This window comes from Camelus ferus, chromosome 6 (genome assembly GCF_009834535.1).
Source record: "Camelus ferus isolate YT-003-E chromosome 6, BCGSAC_Cfer_1.0, whole genome shotgun sequence".
Lineage (NCBI taxonomy): Eukaryota > Metazoa > Chordata > Mammalia > Artiodactyla > Camelidae > Camelus > Camelus ferus.
Genome location: NC_045701.1, coordinates 62,157,828 through 62,178,895, shown reverse-complemented (window position 1 = coordinate 62,178,895; position 21,068 = coordinate 62,157,828). Strand labels below are relative to the sequence as shown.

The 21,068-nt window shown below is 39.1% G+C and overlaps 1 protein-coding gene across 1 annotated transcript in view; it reads right to left on the bottom strand.

The window, feature by feature from the left end:
- Window positions 1-21,068, bottom strand: part of SYNE2 (spectrin repeat containing nuclear envelope protein 2) — a 289,020-nt gene that overhangs the window by 35,839 nt on the left and 232,113 nt on the right. The window contains 11 exon segments of the mRNA XM_032482160.1: window positions 325-483; window positions 2,542-2,697; window positions 8,765-8,890; window positions 11,066-11,260; window positions 14,108-14,342; window positions 15,752-15,846; window positions 16,807-16,951; window positions 17,062-17,216; window positions 18,488-18,616; window positions 19,324-19,503; window positions 20,628-20,832. Of these exon segments, the coding sequence (XP_032338051.1) occupies window positions 325-483; window positions 2,542-2,697; window positions 8,765-8,890; window positions 11,066-11,260; window positions 14,108-14,342; window positions 15,752-15,846; window positions 16,807-16,951; window positions 17,062-17,216; window positions 18,488-18,616; window positions 19,324-19,503; window positions 20,628-20,832 (1,780 nt within the window).

Below are 21,068 nucleotides of genomic sequence, written 5' to 3'. Positions count from 1 at the left end.
ACTTTCTTAATTCAAAAGCCCTGGTTTCCCTCACAGGTTTCCTCTGATCTAACCTACTTGGGAGCCAAGGACTAGTGAGTATAACTAATTGAACCGAATAGATCAGCAAGAATTTTCCTGAGTTTTAACTGGGTGACATTTTGGGGGACTGTGGGAAGAATGTTCTTTCTTCCTTTCCCTGTGGGATGCCCACTTAGAATGACCCACATTTCCTGTCTCATTGGAAATGTACCTACAACATTGTACAGTTCTGAGCCTGGGAGTGAGGAGGGCAGAAAATACCATGGTAGTCGTAACTGCACTCATCTGGGGACCCCAGCTTACCTTCTGTAGCTTTTCAATCATTTCTTCAATGCTAATGTCTGCTGTCTGCAGAACTTTGTTTTCCATCTGCACCAGCCACGCACACAACTCTTTATTTTTTTCATTAAACACAATCCATGAATTGAGTCTGTCTTCTATCTCCTGTTTGCGTAGAGCCACCTGGAAATGAAAATACATTTGGCAGCTGAGTACATGCAGGAAGGAAAGTTTTTCTCTTCCCTTTACCCCCATCAAAAGGACTAAGAAGTCATTCATTTTAATCAGTGGTCCTGTAAACATTGTGATGTTTCTGCCTTTTAAATCCCTAGGGTTCAACTTCAGCAGAAGTGTCTTACACCTTGATGAATGGCATAAAAAGCAACAACAGCAAAATTGTACCTGAAGTATAACTGACAAAAGGATTCGGTTTTATCCAATATATATCTATTATTATTGAGTTATATTAAAAACTAGAAACAGGAAAGAATATATTACACAGCATACAAATTTCTTCTGTTCCTTATTCTTTCAACATGTTTATTTACTGCTTGCTACATGCTAATTTATTACCTTTCTTAAAAATGATCAAGTCCTTATTCTTACTTAAAGCCAATGTTTTGCACATTTAATTTAAAAACTATCACCTGGATCACAATATAAATCTACCATCTGTAATTCATATAGACCATGAAAATTAAAGTCATTTAAATGTTTTAGTGGTATATTTTAAAAACAAAGCAAAATAAAATAAAACACAATACACATCACTCATTTAATCCACCTTTCCAATGTGCACAATGGCTTTGCATGGGAACCATGGAAATGGAACCAAACACTGGCCTGTAGTGAGCAGGCTGATTCCAAAATACTCAAGTGCTCCTTTATGCATTAGCAACCCCTAAGCTGACATCATCAAAGGGTCTTCCTCCTTACAGGGTTCAATTTATAACTTAAATAAATAGAAATTTAAAGAATGCAAATCACCCTTTCTAAATGTACAAAAGTATTCCCAGGTCTCAGAAATCCTTAGAATCTTAGAGATAGGAGTAGCTAAGAGTTCTTTCCGTCAAGTTTGAACATCCCACTTTGCAAATGGGGAAACCAAGGCTGAATTCCCAGAGATTTCTCTGCTATGTACAAAAAACCCCTCTGCTCTTTCCATAGTGAGGCAAAAATATCTTAATGTTTGTACATCCACCCAACCAAATAAGAAGGCTCAAAAAACTATCCCTAAAAAAAAGTGTTTTCCTATTCCTCAGAGCACCTACTTAGCTTTTAAAAATCCTGGCACTTTCCACGGCGTCATTCTGACTGGTTTCAAAATGGTAACGATTAGGAACACCTGGGCTCCAGTCTGCTTTTCAGGATACTTTCCACATATTCTAAGTATTTCCCTTCATACAAAATTTGAGTAAAAATTCTAAAAGGACTTTTAAAATTAAGGGTATATTGTGAACATTAAATACTAAGATAAAGAAGGGAAAACATTTTTATTTTACTAAAATGCATTCAAAAGTTTCTGAGTTTCAACTTTTAATACATCTCTTCTTAATTCACAAAAATGAAATTAACGAATTTATTTTCCTTAGAATTAAATGTTTTTAAAACAAGGCTCTGTTAGAACCTTTTAATTCCATCCTGATCCTGTCACAAACATACCCTAACCACAATCTAATTCTTAGTAAGCAGAAGTGATCCACTGAGATACTAAGTAGAGCAGCTAATCATTTCTTTTAGAGTTTTAAAAACCAGCTACTTGAAATAAACACTGGACCGCATGTGAATGCAAAGTTCTCGGATAAAATGCCCCCAAGTCTGGCACCAAGTACGACTCCCACTGTTCGTTGGGCCCAGAACAGATACTGCTCCAAGGCCAGACGAGACCTCTTTGCTGAAGTCCTGATTCTAAGACAGGGACTGGTACGTGTCATCTGTACCAGACGAGAGCAGAGTGCACACAGCTGCTCAAAACTGCAAACCTCCCCTCCCCCCAACTTAAGGTGATTTTTTAAAAAGCTCATTAAAAGTGTGCAAAGTTCCAGCACTGAGCACTGGAGTAACAAAGGGTCAAATCTGTTAAACAGTGTTGCTGCCTTCTAAAGGAACAGTGGCCGGCCAGGGCTCCAACTGAAAAGGGCCTCTGGTTCAATGAAATTAAGCTCCTTTCTACTTTGTCTGGCCTTCGGAGACATTTCAATAAACACCAGAACAGCCGTGCCCTGCAGTGAACTGACTTACTCTTAAGCAGAGGTCCTCCCATTGTCTGTGCAAATGCTCTATTTGCTCCTTCAAAACCATCACGTCTTCCACAAGAATGTGCCGGGTGAGGTCGGTCTTCATAGTGTGAAGTTCTTTCAAGTTCTGAGTCCAGTGAGCCAAAGACTTCTCTAGTTCCTGCATTTACACACAAGAAGGAAGGGGGGAGGAAAGAAAAAAAAGAAACCCTTCAACTCAGGCTGCTGTTGTTTCCAAACCTGTAGGCAAATCCTTTGATTGGACTCTGGGGGAGGGGAGGCCAGGAAAGGGGGCGGGACCTTCGCAATGAGAAACAGCCTAGGGCCGGCGTCTGCAGCTGTGGTTGGCCACCTCCTCTCAAAGGAAAACTCTTTTCTACCTTTATTTTCACTTTCTCAGGTGTTTCAGGCTTTTATAGAATTCATTCTGTTTTAAAGTCAAATAGGTCTTTATTTAGAGGAAAGTATTTTTGGAACCTAGTAATAATCTCTCACACACACAGGCATATTTTTAATCCTGAAACTGTGTTACGAAAATGTAGTGTAAAATGTGATTTGCCATGTTTAAAAATACCTAAGAAATGCATTGTTGCTGGGTGGTAATCATATAACAACAGCTTCTGTTCAAAGGAAACTGTTTCAGTTAACTTTCAAAAAGAATGAATATAATCAAAGAAAAAAATAAATTCTTTCCAAATGATTGCCAGAGATGGGTTAGCAGAACATTTCCTCTGACCCTGGAAATACTTTTTCTTTTTTTAATGAAGTATTTGTCAAATAAGTGTTTTGAATTCTAGGACTTAATTGAGATAATTACTTTCACGACAGAGAAGGTAAAATCAAACAGCCCAAACACTCAAGATTCTTACTGTGCTTCCAATTCTTTGTATGTTAGCACATTTTAAGGGTCTCTATTCATACCTGTCCACTGAAATCCGAAAGAAGAGACTATTTCCTTTATATCAGAAATAAGTCTGAGGGGTGGCAACAATAAAAATGTGCTAACTCTGATTGATTTTCAGAGTTCTAAAAGCTACACTGGCATGATTTCATAACTTGCCATCAAAGATTCACATTTAATAAGATGGTTCAGAGAAGTCTTTTTAAAGGTTGCATGGAGTTTAAGAAATACCATCTTTATCAGAAGAGAAATCATCACTCCAAATTTTTGTTTCCTAGTTTTAGCTTCACAAGTCAAGTAGCATGGATGAGAGCAGATTCTGCAGTGGAACACTTTTACCAGCTCCATAACATAAGGAGGGAAAGTCACAAGTGGACGTTTGCCACTCACTAACTCAAAACTAGAGATCAAAAGACTGAACTTCAAGCAGTGCTTCCCGCTCAGAGGTGCGGGCCGCAGGTGCCTGCCCAGAAGGGAGGCTTGTTTAAGGTATCCACTGCCAGGTTTAAATCAAGTTGGTTTGGATACTTGGATTCTTCCTACAATTAAAAGGATAATTAACAGGTGTAGAGCTTTTGAATTTGGATGTATTATGATTCTTAATAGATACTGCCAGGCTGTATCCTCAAAGGAAGGACTATCTTTCTCCACACACTGTTTAGTATTGAGTTTTATGTATTCTGGGGACAAGTTCAATATGTGTAATGATCCCTAGTTACTGTTTAGATTTGTATTTCTTTGATTACTAGACTGAAATGCTACCCACTCCTTCTCCCTGATGCTTCCCGCAGATATATTTAATTCCTAAGGACACTTTCAGATCTTAGACACAGGTAATTCCCCAGAGGAGCCTTCTCTGAGTCATTAGATGAGGCTGGGACCCCCGTTTCATGCTCTCACAGCCCCCTGGTCCCTTTTCCCTCTACCACTCACCATGCTTACAGTTATTCACACACATATGTATGTACTTAGTGGGACTCTGGTTAACATGTGTCTCTTCAATAGTCTAGACTGTCAGTTCCACACTGGCTGGGGCCATGACAACATTGCTTACCAATGTGTTGCCCACCCGGCATCTATCCAGAGGCCTGGTGTACAGTAAGTCCTCAGATACCAACACGGATGATTGAAAGGAAAGAATCTGGCAGTGTATCTCAAAAGCTTTAAAATGTTCATAAATATTAAGGAAAAAAGCAAGGAATCAAACAATACCTAGAGTGAGGGCTACTGTGGAAGTTTATTAAGGCTGATGCTCACTTATTTGTATAAACATTTCAAAAATCATGCTTCTGTGGGGGGGAGGGTATAGCTCAAGTGACAGAGCACATGCTTGGCATGCATGAGGTCCTGGGTTCAATCGCCAGTACCTCCTCTAAGACTAAATACTAAGTAAACCTAATTACCTCCTCCAACCAATAAATAAATAAATAACTAAATAAACTTTAAAAACAAACAAACAAACAAAAATCATGCTTCTGTTTTTAAGTCAAAATAGTTCAGGTCTGCTACCAAATTAATTGCAAAAGAGAACGTCAGTCAGATGTTTTCCCTTCTTAATTTAACTAGGAAAATTTTCTATATTGCAAAAGTACCTATAAAATTCCAGTTGTCCCTATAACACATGATGTAAAACTTAAGAGTTGTTCAACTACATCAAGTGGTGCACTGCACAGGCCTTGAACAGACTCTAATACAGCACAACTGCCTTTAAGCTTTTGCCTGTGGACTCAATTACTGTTGGGATTGTCAAGTCCCATTTCTCTACTCTACCATTTGGGTAAAAAGAGGGCCAAAAAATGAATGTGCATGTATGTGAATACTGACCTGTAATATGCACAGAATATCTTTGGAAGAATACACAACACATTGGTAACACTGATTGTCTCTCTGGAGAGAAACTGATAGGAGAAAAAGTTTCATGGGTACCTTTTGCACCTTCTGAATTGTGAACCATGTGACTACATTACTTATTCAAAGATTATTTTATGAAGAGGTACAAACCTCCAGTTATAAAATAAGTAAGCTATAGGGATACAAATTATAGCATAAGGAATATGGTCAATAATATTGTAATAACTTTGGGGACAGATGGTTACTAGACTTATCATGGTGACCATTTCATAATATATGCAAATGTCAAGTTACTATGTAGCATACCTGAAACTAGCATTATGTTGTACATCAACTATATTTCAATAAAAAATCATTAAAAAAATAAAACTGTCCTAAGGACTCAATTGTTTGACAGGTTTTATGAACACAGATGCTCACTATAGCAATGACAAGAAAAGGTAGTATATAAAATATATAAAGAAATCACACACACACACACACATATAAACATGTAAAGCAATTTTTCCACACATCAACTTGGCTGTAACGGGAGTGTAATTTTCCAAGTAGGAAAGTAAAAGGTCAGACTGGTCGAGAGGTTAGGTATCTCCCCCAAGTGATTCAGGGACGATAAACACTGTCCTAGACAGGTTTCAAGTTACTTGGGATCTTTTTGGAATATGGATATAGGTTGGATGAACTCAATGCCCTTGGCCTCTCTCCTTGATTCTTTCCACTGAGAAACAGAATGCTGACACCATAGAACCTGAAAGGATCCTGGTGGACACTGAGAAGTGTCCTACTTGGGAGAAATTATGCTTCCTCATGGGTTTATGGTTCACATTTGACACAGGTTTCTGGACTTGATAAAAGTAAACTCTATGTGTCAAATGAGAGAGTAACTTGAGATCCTCTTATCTGTTACTGAAGTCTAGATTTAAACCAAAACACACAGAGATGATAAAAAAACTTTGAAAATCAGGGATAGAGAGGAAACTTCTTAACCTAATAAAGGCATCTACTAACACATCACCACCAAAAATCACATTTCATGGTGAAATGTTAGAATCATTCTCTTCAAAATCTGGAATGACACATAAGAGCCAGTTATCAATGCTTCTACAACACTGCTCTGAAGATACTGCCAGTGTAGACAGAACAGAATGGAAGTATAAGAATTAAAAGGAAGAAACTTTTTTAGTCATTATTCACCAGTGGTGATTGTGTTCATAAACCCCCCCAACAAGAGAATAGATATATAAAGTATCGAAATTAACAAAAGAATTAAGGAAGACAGTTGAGTATCATATTGATGCACAAAAAAATCAGTCATGTTTCTAGGCACCAGTGATAAACAGAAAATATAATTAGAAAAAGATAATATTTTCAGTAACTTAAAAAGTAACCTACCAAGAAATAAATCTAACAAAAGATGTACAATACCATATAAATAAAGTTATAAAACACTGAACACAACCAAAAGGAGAAATATGCCATATTCAGAAATAGGAGTACTCAATGTCCAAAAGATGTTAAATTTTCCATAAATTATTCTATACATTCAATACAATTCTATTAAAACTCTTATCAGGATTTCTTGTAGTTTGACAAACTGCTTCTAAAAGTTGTGTAAGATCAAAGAACCAAGGACATCCACATTCATGTGGGAGAATGACATATGGGTACATGTCCCAGCTAAGATGAAGATTGGTTGTAATATAGCACAGTACTCGGGGTAATTCGGTATGAACGCTGAGGTAAGTAAACCAATGGAATAGGGTGGAGAACCAAGAAATAAATCATAAACAGAAACAGGCTCACAGATTCAGGACACAAACTGGTAGTTGCCAGAAGGGAGGAGGTTGGGGGACTGGGGAAATAGGTGAAGGGAATTAAGATGTAAAAGCTTCTAGTTATAAAATAAGTCACAAGGATATAAAGTACAGCACGGGAAATACAGTCAATAATATTGCAATAACTTTGATGACAGATTATTACTAGATTTATCATGGTGATCACTTCATAATACATGTAATCACCATGTTGTACACTTGAAACTAATATAAGATTGTATGTCAGCTATACCTCAATAAAAAATTCTATTTTTAATTTAAAAAAAGAAACAAATCATGCATATTTGGAAACTTGATATTGGACACTGGACTAATCAGTAAATGGGCACCAGGATTGTGGTTGTGCATATGAATAAAACAAAAATTGGCTCTTTACCTCAAAACATATACGAAAATCAGTTCTTCACTGAATAAACATGGAAATGCAAAAACCAAAATAGGAAAACTTTCAAAAGGAAACGTAGAAGTATATCTTTATGACTGTAGTATTAAGTAATGGTACTGCTTTTATAAAGTTTAAAAAAACCGAAAGTAAACTTCTACATTTCATTGAGATCTACATACCCATGGGGTAAAACTATAAAGAATTTCACAAGAATGATCAAACACCAAATTCAGGGGTGTGGATACCTCTGGGGAGGGGAAGTACACTGGAGGTCATACAGGGCATTTGCACTGTATTTATAATGTTTGGTTTTTCAGCTAGGTGATGCTTTCGTGGTACTTTGTCATATTATTTGTTATGTTAGAATTTTTTTTTGCATGTTAGAAATTTTTACAGTGAAGAAGAAAGGTTCAGGAAGGAGGACACTAATTTCCAGCACAGCCTGAAGTATGAGACTATTCAATTCTTCCTAATTTCTCAATTTGATCCCTGAAGTCACTAAAGGAAGAAAGTAAAAAATTTTAAACTATATTCCATTAGGCTGTTGATGTCTTTCAAACATCAGACCTACAGATAGAGGGAGTTTCTGGGAATTTTACTGGTCCAAACTCCTATCTGTAAGTTTGCCTTGTCATCTGCAAAGCCCTAAAATATCCAGGAATTTTTGTTAATTGTGGTATCAATTAGGCAGAATATAGTTTGGAAAGTATTATAAAAATGTATATTTGAGCAAAACCTCCAATGTATTGACTTTTTTTTTTTAAGAAATATTTATTTTTTAATGACGGTACTGGGAATTGAACCCATGACTTCATGCACGCTAAGTACATGCTCTACCACTGAGCTATACCCTCCCCTGCAATCTACTGACTTCTAAAAGTGAATTCTTCAGTCATACTTTACTGTCATTTTAAAGACAAGGCCATTTGACAAGGGAACAGCGTTCAATGTAATCTCAGATGCCAACATTTATATTAGAGAGGAGAAACAGGAGGAGGATCTGAAGGAGAAAACCCCCAAATCCTAAGAAGAATTTCTGCAAACTCTTTCTCATCTTCACACACGGACCTTAAAAAGCATTGATTCTAACTGCTTCAGAGAGTAGGATATTGTATTAGAGAGGAGGTAGGAAAAATGTTTTCCAATTGGACATGAAAGCTTAGTTTCACACAGGCACTGAAAGGCAAACAAACACTTCAACATCGCAGAAAACGGCCGAGTGATTATTTTGAACACGACTTCAGATGTTCAGTACCTTCACGAGCTCTTTTTCTTTATGGAGGTCCTCATGAAGTTCTGGAAGAGGGTCTTTACTTTGTGCCTTTAAAGCCTGCAGCCTGTTTTTCAACTCCTTGATTTTCTTTTCACACTGGTCCCAGGTCTATTTGAAAACAGTATTAAAATTGATAAGTATTTGGCTGTTTAAGAATGAATTGCAGGAAGAAAAAAAAAGAATGAATTGAAGGAACTGGATAATTAATTTAATCCATGTAATAGTTCTATTAAATGTGTTTTTGTAAACCATGCAGAAACCCAGCTCCTTGTCTTGAGCAGACTGTGGTCGAAAAGAGCAGATGCGGCACCTGTCTGGTTTGATGCCTCTCTGCAACTTCATGTGTGGCTCTTCTCAACCATCGGTTGCCTTTTGCTTCGAAATATTTCTTCCTCCCTCTCATTTCTTCTGATCGAGGTAACTTATTTCTACTTTAATCTGGGGGAAAGTTCACATTTAAAAGGCTACTAGAAGGATTCATTTTGAGCATTTACACTTTTGGGCATACGCTCTAATAGCACTGAAGAGCAAAAGCACTCAACCACTTTTCTTGTCTCCTTTTCTAATGTCATCCAACTGCTCTCTCTCTTCCCTCTTCTAGAAATAGCTTGGCTTCAGTGACCCTTTCATAGTTAGGTGTCACTCTCCATTTCTCACCACTGCCCTGACTGCCACTTTCTGCTTGAAGCACTTTGTGGTTTAAAAAAGCATTTCAACCTCATCATCTCACTGTAATTATAATAAGTTTAGGAGATAGACAGCACAAGTGTTATCATCACATTGAAAATGGGAAAACTGAGGCTCAGAGAAAACCGACTGGTCCATGGACATGTAGTCAGAGATCGCAGCAAGGTCCTACTGTACAGCACAGGGAACTATATTCAATACCTTGTAATAGCCTATAGTGAAAAATAATATGAAAAGGAATATATATATATATATATGTATAACTGACTCACTATGCTGTACACCAGAAATAAACACAACATTGTAAACCGACTATACGTCAATTAAAAAAAGTAGCTGAATCAAGAGTGGAGCTAAGGTTGCAGATTCCCTGGTGATGCCATGCTTTCACAGCAGCTCTCTTTCTTAAACCTTACATTGCTGAGCAAAGAGTTGCCTGTATTTTCAGGTAAAGGGGGTTTATAATTCATTAGGATAAATTTCTATCCTTGAAATTACTAAAATTATTGACGATACTAGAGACAGACAAACATAGACTCAAACAGAATTCTACCCCTCAGTACAACTGACACTTATATGTCATTGGGTTGGCCCAGTCCTATAGTAACACCTCACTTAAGGACAGGCTACCTGTCTAGCAACAGCAACTCTCTGGGACATAACTAAGAAGAAAGTGAAGGGAGAAACAAAACAAAACTATGAGTCCTTCCTTAGCTCTTCCACGAAAACTTTAATTGCATTTACCTCCATGCTTTGCAAACATGGCAGGTGCTCAACATGTGTCTGCTAGTTAATGAATTTCACAGTTTGTACATCAAACAAAATTTAGATAATTCACTCACAGGAGAGATGTTCCACACATATTTATTCTTTATTCAGAAAAACACCTCTGACAAGCTTGGTTATCTGGTCTGGGGACACATACAACAGATCAAACGCTGGGCTATAAGGAGCAGGTATACTCAGAGAAACAAAAGATAAAAATAAATAGCTTAACATTACATAGAAAGAAAGAAAAACCATGACCATGTAAGAACTCAAAAAGCATAGTAGCGTAGGGCCTAGGCTCAGAGCAGCGCAGAGTCCTTGAGAACAACATGGTATATTTTAGCATAATAAGATATCAATGATTTTCCTAATAATCACTCAAAATAAAGCATTCCAGTGCCTAAAGGTATAGTTATAAATTATCTGGGAAATTGACTTATATGGAAAAGTGTATTCTTTGATGACAGCAGAAAGATGACGTATCACTGTGTTTATTTTCATATACTGTGCCCAAAGTCAGGCTACATGTGGAACATTAGCTATGGGTGCTGAACTTCTCTTGAGAATGAATTAGTTTCCTGTTTCATAAAGGCAAATGTAAAATAGCACCTCAAGTACTTAGCTATTAACCTCAAGCTTTCCCAATAAATGTTATATTATTCTTTTGCATTAAGGATCTAACATGATTGGCGGATTAGTAGGACTTACTGTCCCTCGGAAAACCCATAATAGTGGTTCCCTAAAATCATTCTCATCTTCACACAGCAAACAAAAATTCTACATATTGATTTTGAATATCACGAATGGAAAAGTGAATGGTGAGCTTACCTCTGCAATGCTCTGGAACTGTTTAATCATCTCTCCCAGTTGGAGTTTTGTGTCCTTCCAGTTGTCCTGAAGTTGACTGATTCGCTTGTCAATTGACTCTTTAGTTTCCAGGTTAGTTGTGTTCAGTAACTTTCCCCCAGCTTCCAAGGTGAGTGCATAGGTAGTCTGCCATCTCTGGAAATGAATTTCTTTATTCTAAAAAGAAAAAGGAAAAAAGTGATTTGCTTAAGCCTCTGATGTGATCAAAACGTGACTGCATGTGTTTGTGTGTATTTCCTTTGGAGTTTCTCTTAAAAGTTAAACTAGATATGAATTAGACAAATCTTGTTGGAATACATACACACTCATTCACGTCAAAGACTAATATTTTAAATGAGTAGACAGCATACTACAAACTGATGTGCTCTTAGAATAATTTCCAAGGGTTGGTAATAGGTAAGATTTTTAATATAATAATTAGAAGAACAAAGAAACTGAAAATATATTTTATAGAATAAAAGCCTACAAGATAAATGAATCTAAGAGTATTAAGAAAATGACTGGTATTAGATCTGTTATTAAGAGCAAATACCCTTAACATTTTGTATAGAGTAGCCTACTCCTAACCCACCATGTAAAATGTGCACGTTGTGCTAAACAATTTAAAAGAAGAGAACAAATAAAAAAAGTAAAATACAAGAACAGACACTTAAGCACAGAAAGAGGTACATCTGTGTTTGCACTAAAGGGACAGCTTTAAAAAATTCCATTTGGATATCACATAGGCTTCTCTTTAAAGGGTATTGAAACTCGGTATTCATAATACAAAAATAAAGTAAAAACTTTATATTTGATTGATATTTCCAAAAGCATTTAATTTCAGGAGAAAAATTAATTTTTTTCTGTTCTAAACATGATTTCCTTTATTTTCAAATTTCTCAAGGGAGAAATAATAAAGGCTTTTTCCAAAGTGGAAGCTAATATATTAAAACAACAACAGAGTATTGATTCACAAAGATATTTCTGAGAATACTTAGGATAACCCAAAAGCAAAGGAGTAAGACAGGTAGTCCTCTCGGGAGCAGACACATATAAGAAAAACTGCAACTCAGTGAATACCCTGCCACTCCACACGTGTCCTTCTAATATGCAGCACTGCTCGACTTAACTCATCAAAAGCCCTGCTCCTCGTCCAGGCTCCTCTGACTTGGTCAACAGCACGCTATTCACCAAAATGCTCAATCCAAAAATCTGGAGTCACCTGGATTTAGATTTTTCTTTACCTGCCATATCCAAACCATCAGCAAGCCCTGTAAACTCTACCTACAAATATATCCTTTTTATCCTCACTGTGACAACTCCTGTCTTATCCATCATAACCACTACCCAAGACCTTGAAACAGCCTAATGAGTTACAGCAGACTGTATTTTTCACAAAACGGCGGCAACAGTATCACTAGCCTCACGTGTTCTTCCAGAACCTTGCCCTTCCCCATCAACTGGTGGTGCCTCTGTCCCCTCCTCTTGAACCCATGTGGGCAGGTGTGATGGTCTTGACTAACAGAGGATGGTGGAAGTGCACGATGTCCGAGGCTAGGTCTAAAAAGGCAGTACAGCTTCTCCCTGGATCTCTTTCTTGGGACATGCACCATTGAAGCCATGAGCCGCCATACAAGAAGTCTGGTTACTGGAAGCCTCCAGGTGGAGAGACCACTGGGAACAAAGCCCTAAGAGCCTCAGCTGTTCTATTTTCTGGCTGGCTGAGCCTTTCCAGCTTAAGTGCTAGACAGGAAAGTGAGGGAGCCCTCAGCCCCATTCGCCATCTGACTGACACCACCTGAGACTCTAGCAAGAGCCACCTAACAGCCCTGAAAATCCAGAATTGTGAGAGAGAACAAGAATCTTCCTTGTTATGCAGCAATAGGTAAGTAATATGCTGGATTCCTGCTCCTCCTCTGACCCCTCACCCCCATCCCATCCTCCTCCTCAGAGTAGCCAGAGGATCTTTAAAAATATATAAATCGTATCATGCTGCCTCCTCTTCCAATTTCAAAGGCTCCTTTTACACCCAGACTGTCATCAACCTGCCACACCTCCCTGCTGGAAGCTCTTCCCCGACGGCCTCTCAGAGTCCGCTTTCCATCACTGCTGCCTCACTGGCTACAGTCCAGTCATACTAGCCTTCTTTCTGTTCCTCTGCTTTGCTAAGCTTGCTCCCACCGTGGGGGCTCTGGGAAAGCTGTTCCCTGTGTCTGAAGGCTCTGCGCCCAGATCTCTGCACAGCTGGCTCCTTCTCGTCATTCAGATTCCCATTTAAACATCACATCCCCAGTGATTACCCAATCCAAAGTAGCACCCAGCCTCTCCATCATGGGCCCTGTTTTAATGGTCCACATAGGCCATGTTGCAATCTGATATTTGCTTTGTTTATTAGTTTGTTTCATTTCTCCCACCAATCAAATTCGTCTTTTCTTGTTTGTTTACTGACTTATCTGATGCCCTCACAAAAGCAAAGGTCTTCTCCTGATCCACACCCTATGCCTAGCACTTGGAACAGTGACCAGCACAGAGCAGGTTCTCAATATCTGATGCCCAGATAAATGAATGAGGCAAGCACAGGATTTCAGAAGGATGCTGTTTTTGTTTAGCTGTCCCTCTACAGTGAAGAGTGGTTCGATAGCTCAGTGGAACATGCCCTAGGAACGGCCAACCAATTATTCTAGTCCTGTGCTCCTCAGACAATTTTCTGACTGAAAACTTGGTTGCCTAAATGAATTTGCTCTTCATGAGGAAGCAGGAGTCCCATTGTAAATTATCACCCTCCACCTACCCATCTCTACTCCCACGGCCCACGAAGCCTCACTACTTCTGGATGAATGGATAAGATTGGGTTTCTGACCCATTAAGGACAAGGCTGAACAGGGTCCCCATGGCCAGCTGGCCTCCCTACTGCAGAAAACACACTTGAAACACGATCTCACAGAAATCATAAACCTGAGTTGAGTGAACATCTTCCTAATAAAGACCACCCCACGGTTCCCACAGTTGCTGCACACACACTACCTGCAGCTCACGGACCAGACTTCTCGTTTGGTGGAGGCTGTGGTGATCCTGGCACTTCACTGCAGAGAGTAGGTGGCCAGTGTCAGACAGGAAGTGGAGCAAGTCCCTCTCGGAGGTGGTGAAGTACTGCCACTGCCTCACCAGCCCATCGACCTCACTCTTCCTCTGCCGGACGCCCTGGGTGGCACTCTGCCACTGCTCCTTCAGTCTCGCAAACTTCGAAACAAATTCCGGTCTTGGTGAAAAAAGATAGGTGGTTAGAGTATTCTGACATTAACGTATAGAAAAATAAGTATCAATGCGGTAATAGTAATTCAGATTTGCTATTTAGGTGCACAATTTACATAGAAAAAAACTTCTTTAAATCTGAGCACCATTCGACTTAAACATGATGGGGAATGTGGGGCAGGGCAGGGGCAGTGAGTGGGCTGGCGAAAGGTATTTAGCAGAAGATAATTGCACCTGGCCTGGTATTTTGCTAGCATGCATGACAACCAGTCCCTTAAACAAACTGAAGCTGTTTTAACATACATTACGCCAAGTGCTGTATAGAAAACTAAACGTTGGGTCAATGGGAAAGAGATGGCTAGGTAAGTCCCTTATAATATTATCAATTACTTGAGGGCTGTATGTTACGTAAATGCAGCAGTAAAGAACATGCTTTCTGCTACTACTCAACTATTTCTTTCCCAGATAGTATCCTTCACATGATAAATAAGGCCTTTTATTTATTATGGGAAAAGTCATGCTTTGCTGAACTGATCAAATCTAAACTAGTTAATCATCATGAAACTGGCTTGAATCCATTACTTCAGAGCTAGGAAGAAATAGGCTTGATATTTCTTAGTTATGTTTAAAGAAGATTGAGAGGTACATGGGTCATGATGGGAAGGAAAAATAACGCCTATCGAGACATGTGGAGAAGCTACTTAAGAGGCCAGGCCACTTCCAGGCACTGGTGGCGTGTGCACCCGCTGTGCGAGCAGCTGCAGTCACTGTCACCAGGCCGGCCTAAGGGGCTCTGCTCAGCCTGACTGGAGCTGCCCAGAGACCCTAGCCCAATGCATACAGCATGGTGAGAAGCCTCTTCTTTCACAATGGTGACACAGCTACCTGCTAGGCACAGCAGCACTTTAACATTAATTTTTTATTTTGTTTTTTGAGGGGCAAGGTAATTAGGTTTATTTCTTTATTATTATTATTATTTATTTAACAGAGGTACTAGGGATTGAACCCATGACCTAATGCATGCTAAACATGCACTCTACCACTTAGCTATACCCTCCGCCTTTAACATTTGTTTTTTAAATAACAAAACGTCATGAGATTGAAGATAGAGAAGAAAACATACTATAGAAGAATCCTATGGGGTAAAAACTTAATTAACTGTACTTGGCGGATGGGTGTATGCAAGGCATCTGGTCTCCTAAGCCCACCCATCTACCATACAGAAAAGGGCCACTGATGTTTTTATGGCCACAAAGCAAGACTCCATCCTCACACACAGACAGAAGACCGGCCCCACGTGGTCCATCAACAACATGGCTGCAGGGCACTCGTGGTCAAGATTCTTATGGTGGGAGGCCTGCCTGACTGCATTACCTTCCACACGTCCACAACCATCATGAGCCCCAGACAGCTTACCTCTTCTCTATTTCTGCTGTGTCCAGGAGTTGTAAGGACTGGATGACGTAAGAATCAGCAATCGTCTGGTTTATAGAAACTTCGGCTTCTAACATCTGTATATGAATTAAAACATCAAGTACTGGCTAGTAGAATTGTTTTTATGAATCTGAAACCTACATTTCCTAATAAAATCTAAGCTCACAGAGGGTATGAGAATTTTCAGATGATTTGAGCCTAACTGCAGAAAATGCTTAACCATCACAGCAGCACCTATGAATATAATCGTAGAAGCAAACAGGTCTAGTAACAACTGCATCTAAGGCCCATGTACTGGGCATTTACTATTTGCTATGCATTGAGTAAAACATGCATTGTCTCACTTTCTCCTCAACCTCAGGACTTAAGTAGTACTACTGAATTCATTTGAAGAGGAGGAAATGAGGGTATTCAGTAACTTATTCAAAGTCACCCAGGTTTTTGGCTGGATAGATGTCATTTTCACCGGATGATCTTAATGTAACAATACAGACTTAAATCAGTTATGTTAAAAAGTTATGATGAATTAATCATGTACATTTTGGAAATGCAGGATCTGCCTATAACCACCAGGGGTATCTTCAAATGTCTGTCAGCATAAGCATGGGGGCATTCCTCTGTGAAATGATTAATGCTACAATTATGATTATACCAGATGCATCAATATTTTAGAGAACTATTCAGGGAAAATGCAAAGATGAGTTGAAGTTATCTTAACATGCTCCTGGTAAAGTGGTATAATGTTCGCATTCTGTGAAAGCGAAGTTGTGCTGGAAGCTACTCCCTACTGCAGAAAATCTAGGCATTCTGTCATTAACAAAATAGAACAGTAAAACAAAACTTGGAAATTTATGAAACGTGTGAGAATTTTACAGATGATCGATCAACTGACAACTGAATGTGCACAGAGACATACATCTTGTGTTTAGGGATTGATGAGGGACAGGTACTCTCTGTATTTTACTTAAATCCATCTTACCCTAACTTCTGTCCCAGGGTGAGGGGAACAAGGTAGCAGAGAGCATAGGTTGACTTACCTCATATGTTCTCTGCTGTTCCAGGAGAGCAGGAAGGCTGTCAGCAATATTCACCTTGAGCATCTCTTCTATCTTCTCTAAAAGCTGGACCCACTTTTCACAGCAATAAATAAACTTTTCATTCAATCCAATCCCCTGAAGCTCACTACAAAGGTTTAAAAATAAAAGAAACAGAGCCATGTAACAATCACACTCCTGAGCTCAACCATTCCTTTCGCCTTAATTCAAACAATGTTGGAGCGGGGCTGTTCTGACCTGCAGCGTTCCAGTGCTGTCGCCGTGGCCCGAATCCACTGCCGGTTCACATTCTGTAATGTCTTTACAGCCATGTCACTAAGTGGGAGCTTGAGGCTTACTTCATTCAAATGCTCAATATCAGGTGACTGGGCTGTAAGTGCCAGCACGTGATTCTGTTAAAAAGAAATTAAAGTCCAGATTTTGGGATGCCCCTAAGAAACATCTAGATGATGAAAAAGCCTCAGAAATCCTACAGACCATCTTTATCTCAAAGGCAAGGGAAAACTGGAGCCTACATAGGTAAATGACTTGTCAGAATTGGACCTGAACCCAAATCTCTCAATCCTATGGCTTTTCGAGAACAAGCAGCATACGTGGCCAGAACCGAAAATAGCCCAGGAAAGAGAAAGCAATCTCAAATTTTGCTTTTGAGGAAGACGGAAATGAGATTTCTTTTTTAAAGGACCAATTCTGGACTTTCAAGTCCCATTTAGCCTGCCAATAATTTGACCTTCAACAGATCATGCAGTTTATCTACAAAGCAAATGAAAATTTAATCCTTAAGATAACCCTAGGAGAGCATGGTACTCACATATTCATATTCTGGTGAAATCACAGGAAAGCAAATTCACCAAAATTTTATTCTTAAGACAATATTCCAGGAACAGCCTCTAGGTCAACAATCTATTAAGCAAACATCCTTTACAATATCCATGTTGTCACTACAGAACTCTGTTGTAACAGTCTATGTCAGGGTCAGGAAACTTTTTCTATCAAGGGTTAGGTAACAAATATTTCAGCCTCTTATGGGCCATATGATCTCTGTTGCAAATATTCAACTCTACCCTTGTAACATGAAAACTCCCACAGACAGTACGTAAATGGAAGGACATGACTGTGTACCAATAACACTTTATTTACAAAACCAGGTGGGGTGGGGGCTGCATTGGGACCATGTGTCATATTTGTGCTGACTCTTGATCTAGGTTATGAACATTGGTCCTTAGGAGTTTGCAAGATTCAGAATTCTTTAACTCTTCCATTCATTTATGTTAACTATACTAAGCTTACTAAGGTAATAAAGAAGGAAAAAATATACCATTAATTTAATAGGATATATTACTTTTGATCTTCAACTTCAAATAGAAAAATTCAATTAATCACAACAGCCAACTCCTAGATTATTCTGGTTCATTGAAGCTAATTAGTAAGGACATCAAGATTTTTAAGTCTCCTACAATTACTGAGAAATATTACTTAAATAGATCTCTATGTTGGCATACTTTTCTAGACCTTAGGGAAAATAGGACAAGACTGAATGGCATATCCATGACTGTGCTCAAGAGTTAGGATGCACATAGATTCTACAACGTGACAGTAATTCACTTATTTTTTAATCCTGTGGTGAGCCTGAGCCCTTAGGAATGACAAATATTGGCAATACCAGGAATAAGTCAGGATTTCCTTCTTTTTCTTGCTGGTAGAGGTGATCCAAATTCTCTTCTTCATGCACAATGAGACCTTTTAAAGATTCCAACTGGTCCCCAAAATCCTTGAACTGTGATAGAACAAACTGGAACAAGAGGAGTTTTCATTAGAAACAATTTTCACATGCATCTATGACAGAATCAAGCACAGCCCTGGGAGCTAATAAAAGTTCAAGTTGTTTTCAACCCTCAGCAGCTCATGGTCTTAAATATTCAGAAGACTCCTGACATTCACTCTGTGCTTTTGTGGGGACGAACAGATCATCTGCTTGACGGGAGCTTGTAGAGGAGGGTTACTGAGTATTCTGCTCTCTCAGTCCTGCTAGTTAAATAGTTTGTTCCTGCTGGTACTGAGATGTGAAATTGGAGCTCTATGGTCTTCTGTTAAGCTTTTTGAGAGTTCATGCACTAAAGGCTTTTCAAAAAGTGAATGAAATATACACCAAAAGGCCATGCTCTAAGCAGCTACTCTATGACTCAATTACCCCAGCTGGGGATTCAAATAACTGTGAGATGTGAACAGTGTGAAAAAAAAAGTGTATGAAATATATCACTTTAACATGTTCAATAAAGAAGAAATGTTTGGTTAAGATCTGCCCACTGTCCATGTGATTGAAGGATCACATGATTGAAGAATCATGTCAAACGGTAGGCATGTCTAGGGCATCTTTATTCTGCTGTTTCCCTACGGTGCCATCCACAAAGCCCTAATAACTATCACTTCACAGGATATAAGGACTTGGGAGTGTGCAAACGTCCAAGACTACAACTGGAATGGAAAAATAAGATGAACCTCAAATTCATTTGTTTTTAGAAGTAGCATCTTTTCCAAGTAGGAAGTCCTCTGGAGGGAGTGCAGTTGACCAGAGACGAGCACATGGGGGTTGGACTCTGTGGATTGTGGGAGTCGATCTAGGAGAGTTGAATTTTGGAGAAAGGCTTCTTTTGTCTTCTGCACATCATGCTGCAGCTCCTGGAGAAGAAAAAGTGATCGCAAAACATTTCCTCCTCCTTTCCCAACACAAATTAAGCTACCCAAGCTACTCCATCAAAACCTAGGAGAATTTCTGCCCTGAAATTGTGGGCATGGCTTTTTGTTACTATCGAAAGACCTAAAAAAGCTAAGCCTTCTCTATATGATGCACTTGGTGCTGTTCTGAAATCTGTCAGTTCAGAGCTAAAAGCGACCACGGAGAAATAGAGTTGGGGCTTCTAGTTTGTAGAAACTGGAGATGACTTGGGTAGCATCCTATGTTATATATTTCTAGTTACTGAACACTTGAGGGATCTGCTATAATGCATTTTAAGAATCAACCCAACCCTGTCCTCTGCCTGAGGACAGGAATGATGGGCTTACATACCTAGATTGGTTTGTAGAGAGTGTAGAATCTCATTAACCAAGCCAATTTTAGGGCTACCCTGCATTTGTGTGAAATTTGTTTTCTTTAAACAACAGATTAGTTAGAAGTCAGTCAGAAATATGAATCATATGTGTCGGATTTTTGTCTCTAATTTAATTGGTTAACACTTGTTTATTTGACCTATGGTATCAGAAGATACAAAATGTATCTGGTCATCCAGTTTAAAACTAGATAGTATTCACTTTCTGGGTATTTATTAATATAATAGGATAAAACCACATAGGAAAGTATAGAACTCTTAAATGTAGTCTTAAAGTCATTATATCCACAGAAAAGCCTTATTAACATGGTGGTCAGTCTATGACTACTTCTAAATCAAGAGATTCAACAACTATAATTCTTAGATGATCACACTCATTTGAGATACTTCTTTTATTAAAGACTTTGTATGAGGCTTTTGCTTTAGAGATTTACCTGCTAGAGTGAAAGGGGAGATTTGGAAGGAGGTGGGGTCAGATGCGTCTGACCCAGCTACCTGCTGCCTGGCCCTCACCTCTAAGCCGCTACCTGACTCTCCCAACCCTGTACATCCCTGCCTTGTCTGTGTCCTACATGGTCTGCTCATGCACCTGTTCTGACCTATTTCTCCCTCCCTGTGGTCTGTCTAGTCTCTGGGTCATAACCCTGTCTGTCAGGCTGTCTTGGCCTTGGTTTTCCCAACGGGCTTAACATCTACCTTTATGTCCCGCAGGGCCGGGGGCAGGATCTCTGCCAGGTTGTTTCCAGACGTGTTGATGTTGGCGAGCTGTTGGTACTTTGCTTCCTGCTGCTCCAGTCTTGCTGCAGCTTCAGCGTGAGCACTGTTACATGCCTTCCAGAGCTGCAGCAGACTCTGGGCCCTCTGCAACTGTTCTGCAATGTCTTGGTTTACCTGGGTCCACCTGTCAGGGCAACATGAACAGGATCCCCATCCATCCTTTCCTTTGCAGCAAAAGCACAATGCACACACTCTTCCCATAAGTCACTAGCAGATGGATTCAGAAGACACTGTTTAATGTCCTTTTAAAATCAATGGCATCATCATTATATAATCAGAATTCCAAATTAGGATATTTCATTGACTTTACAATTCTCAACAAAAACTAAAAAATTTGTGATTGGCAAGAAGTATCTATTG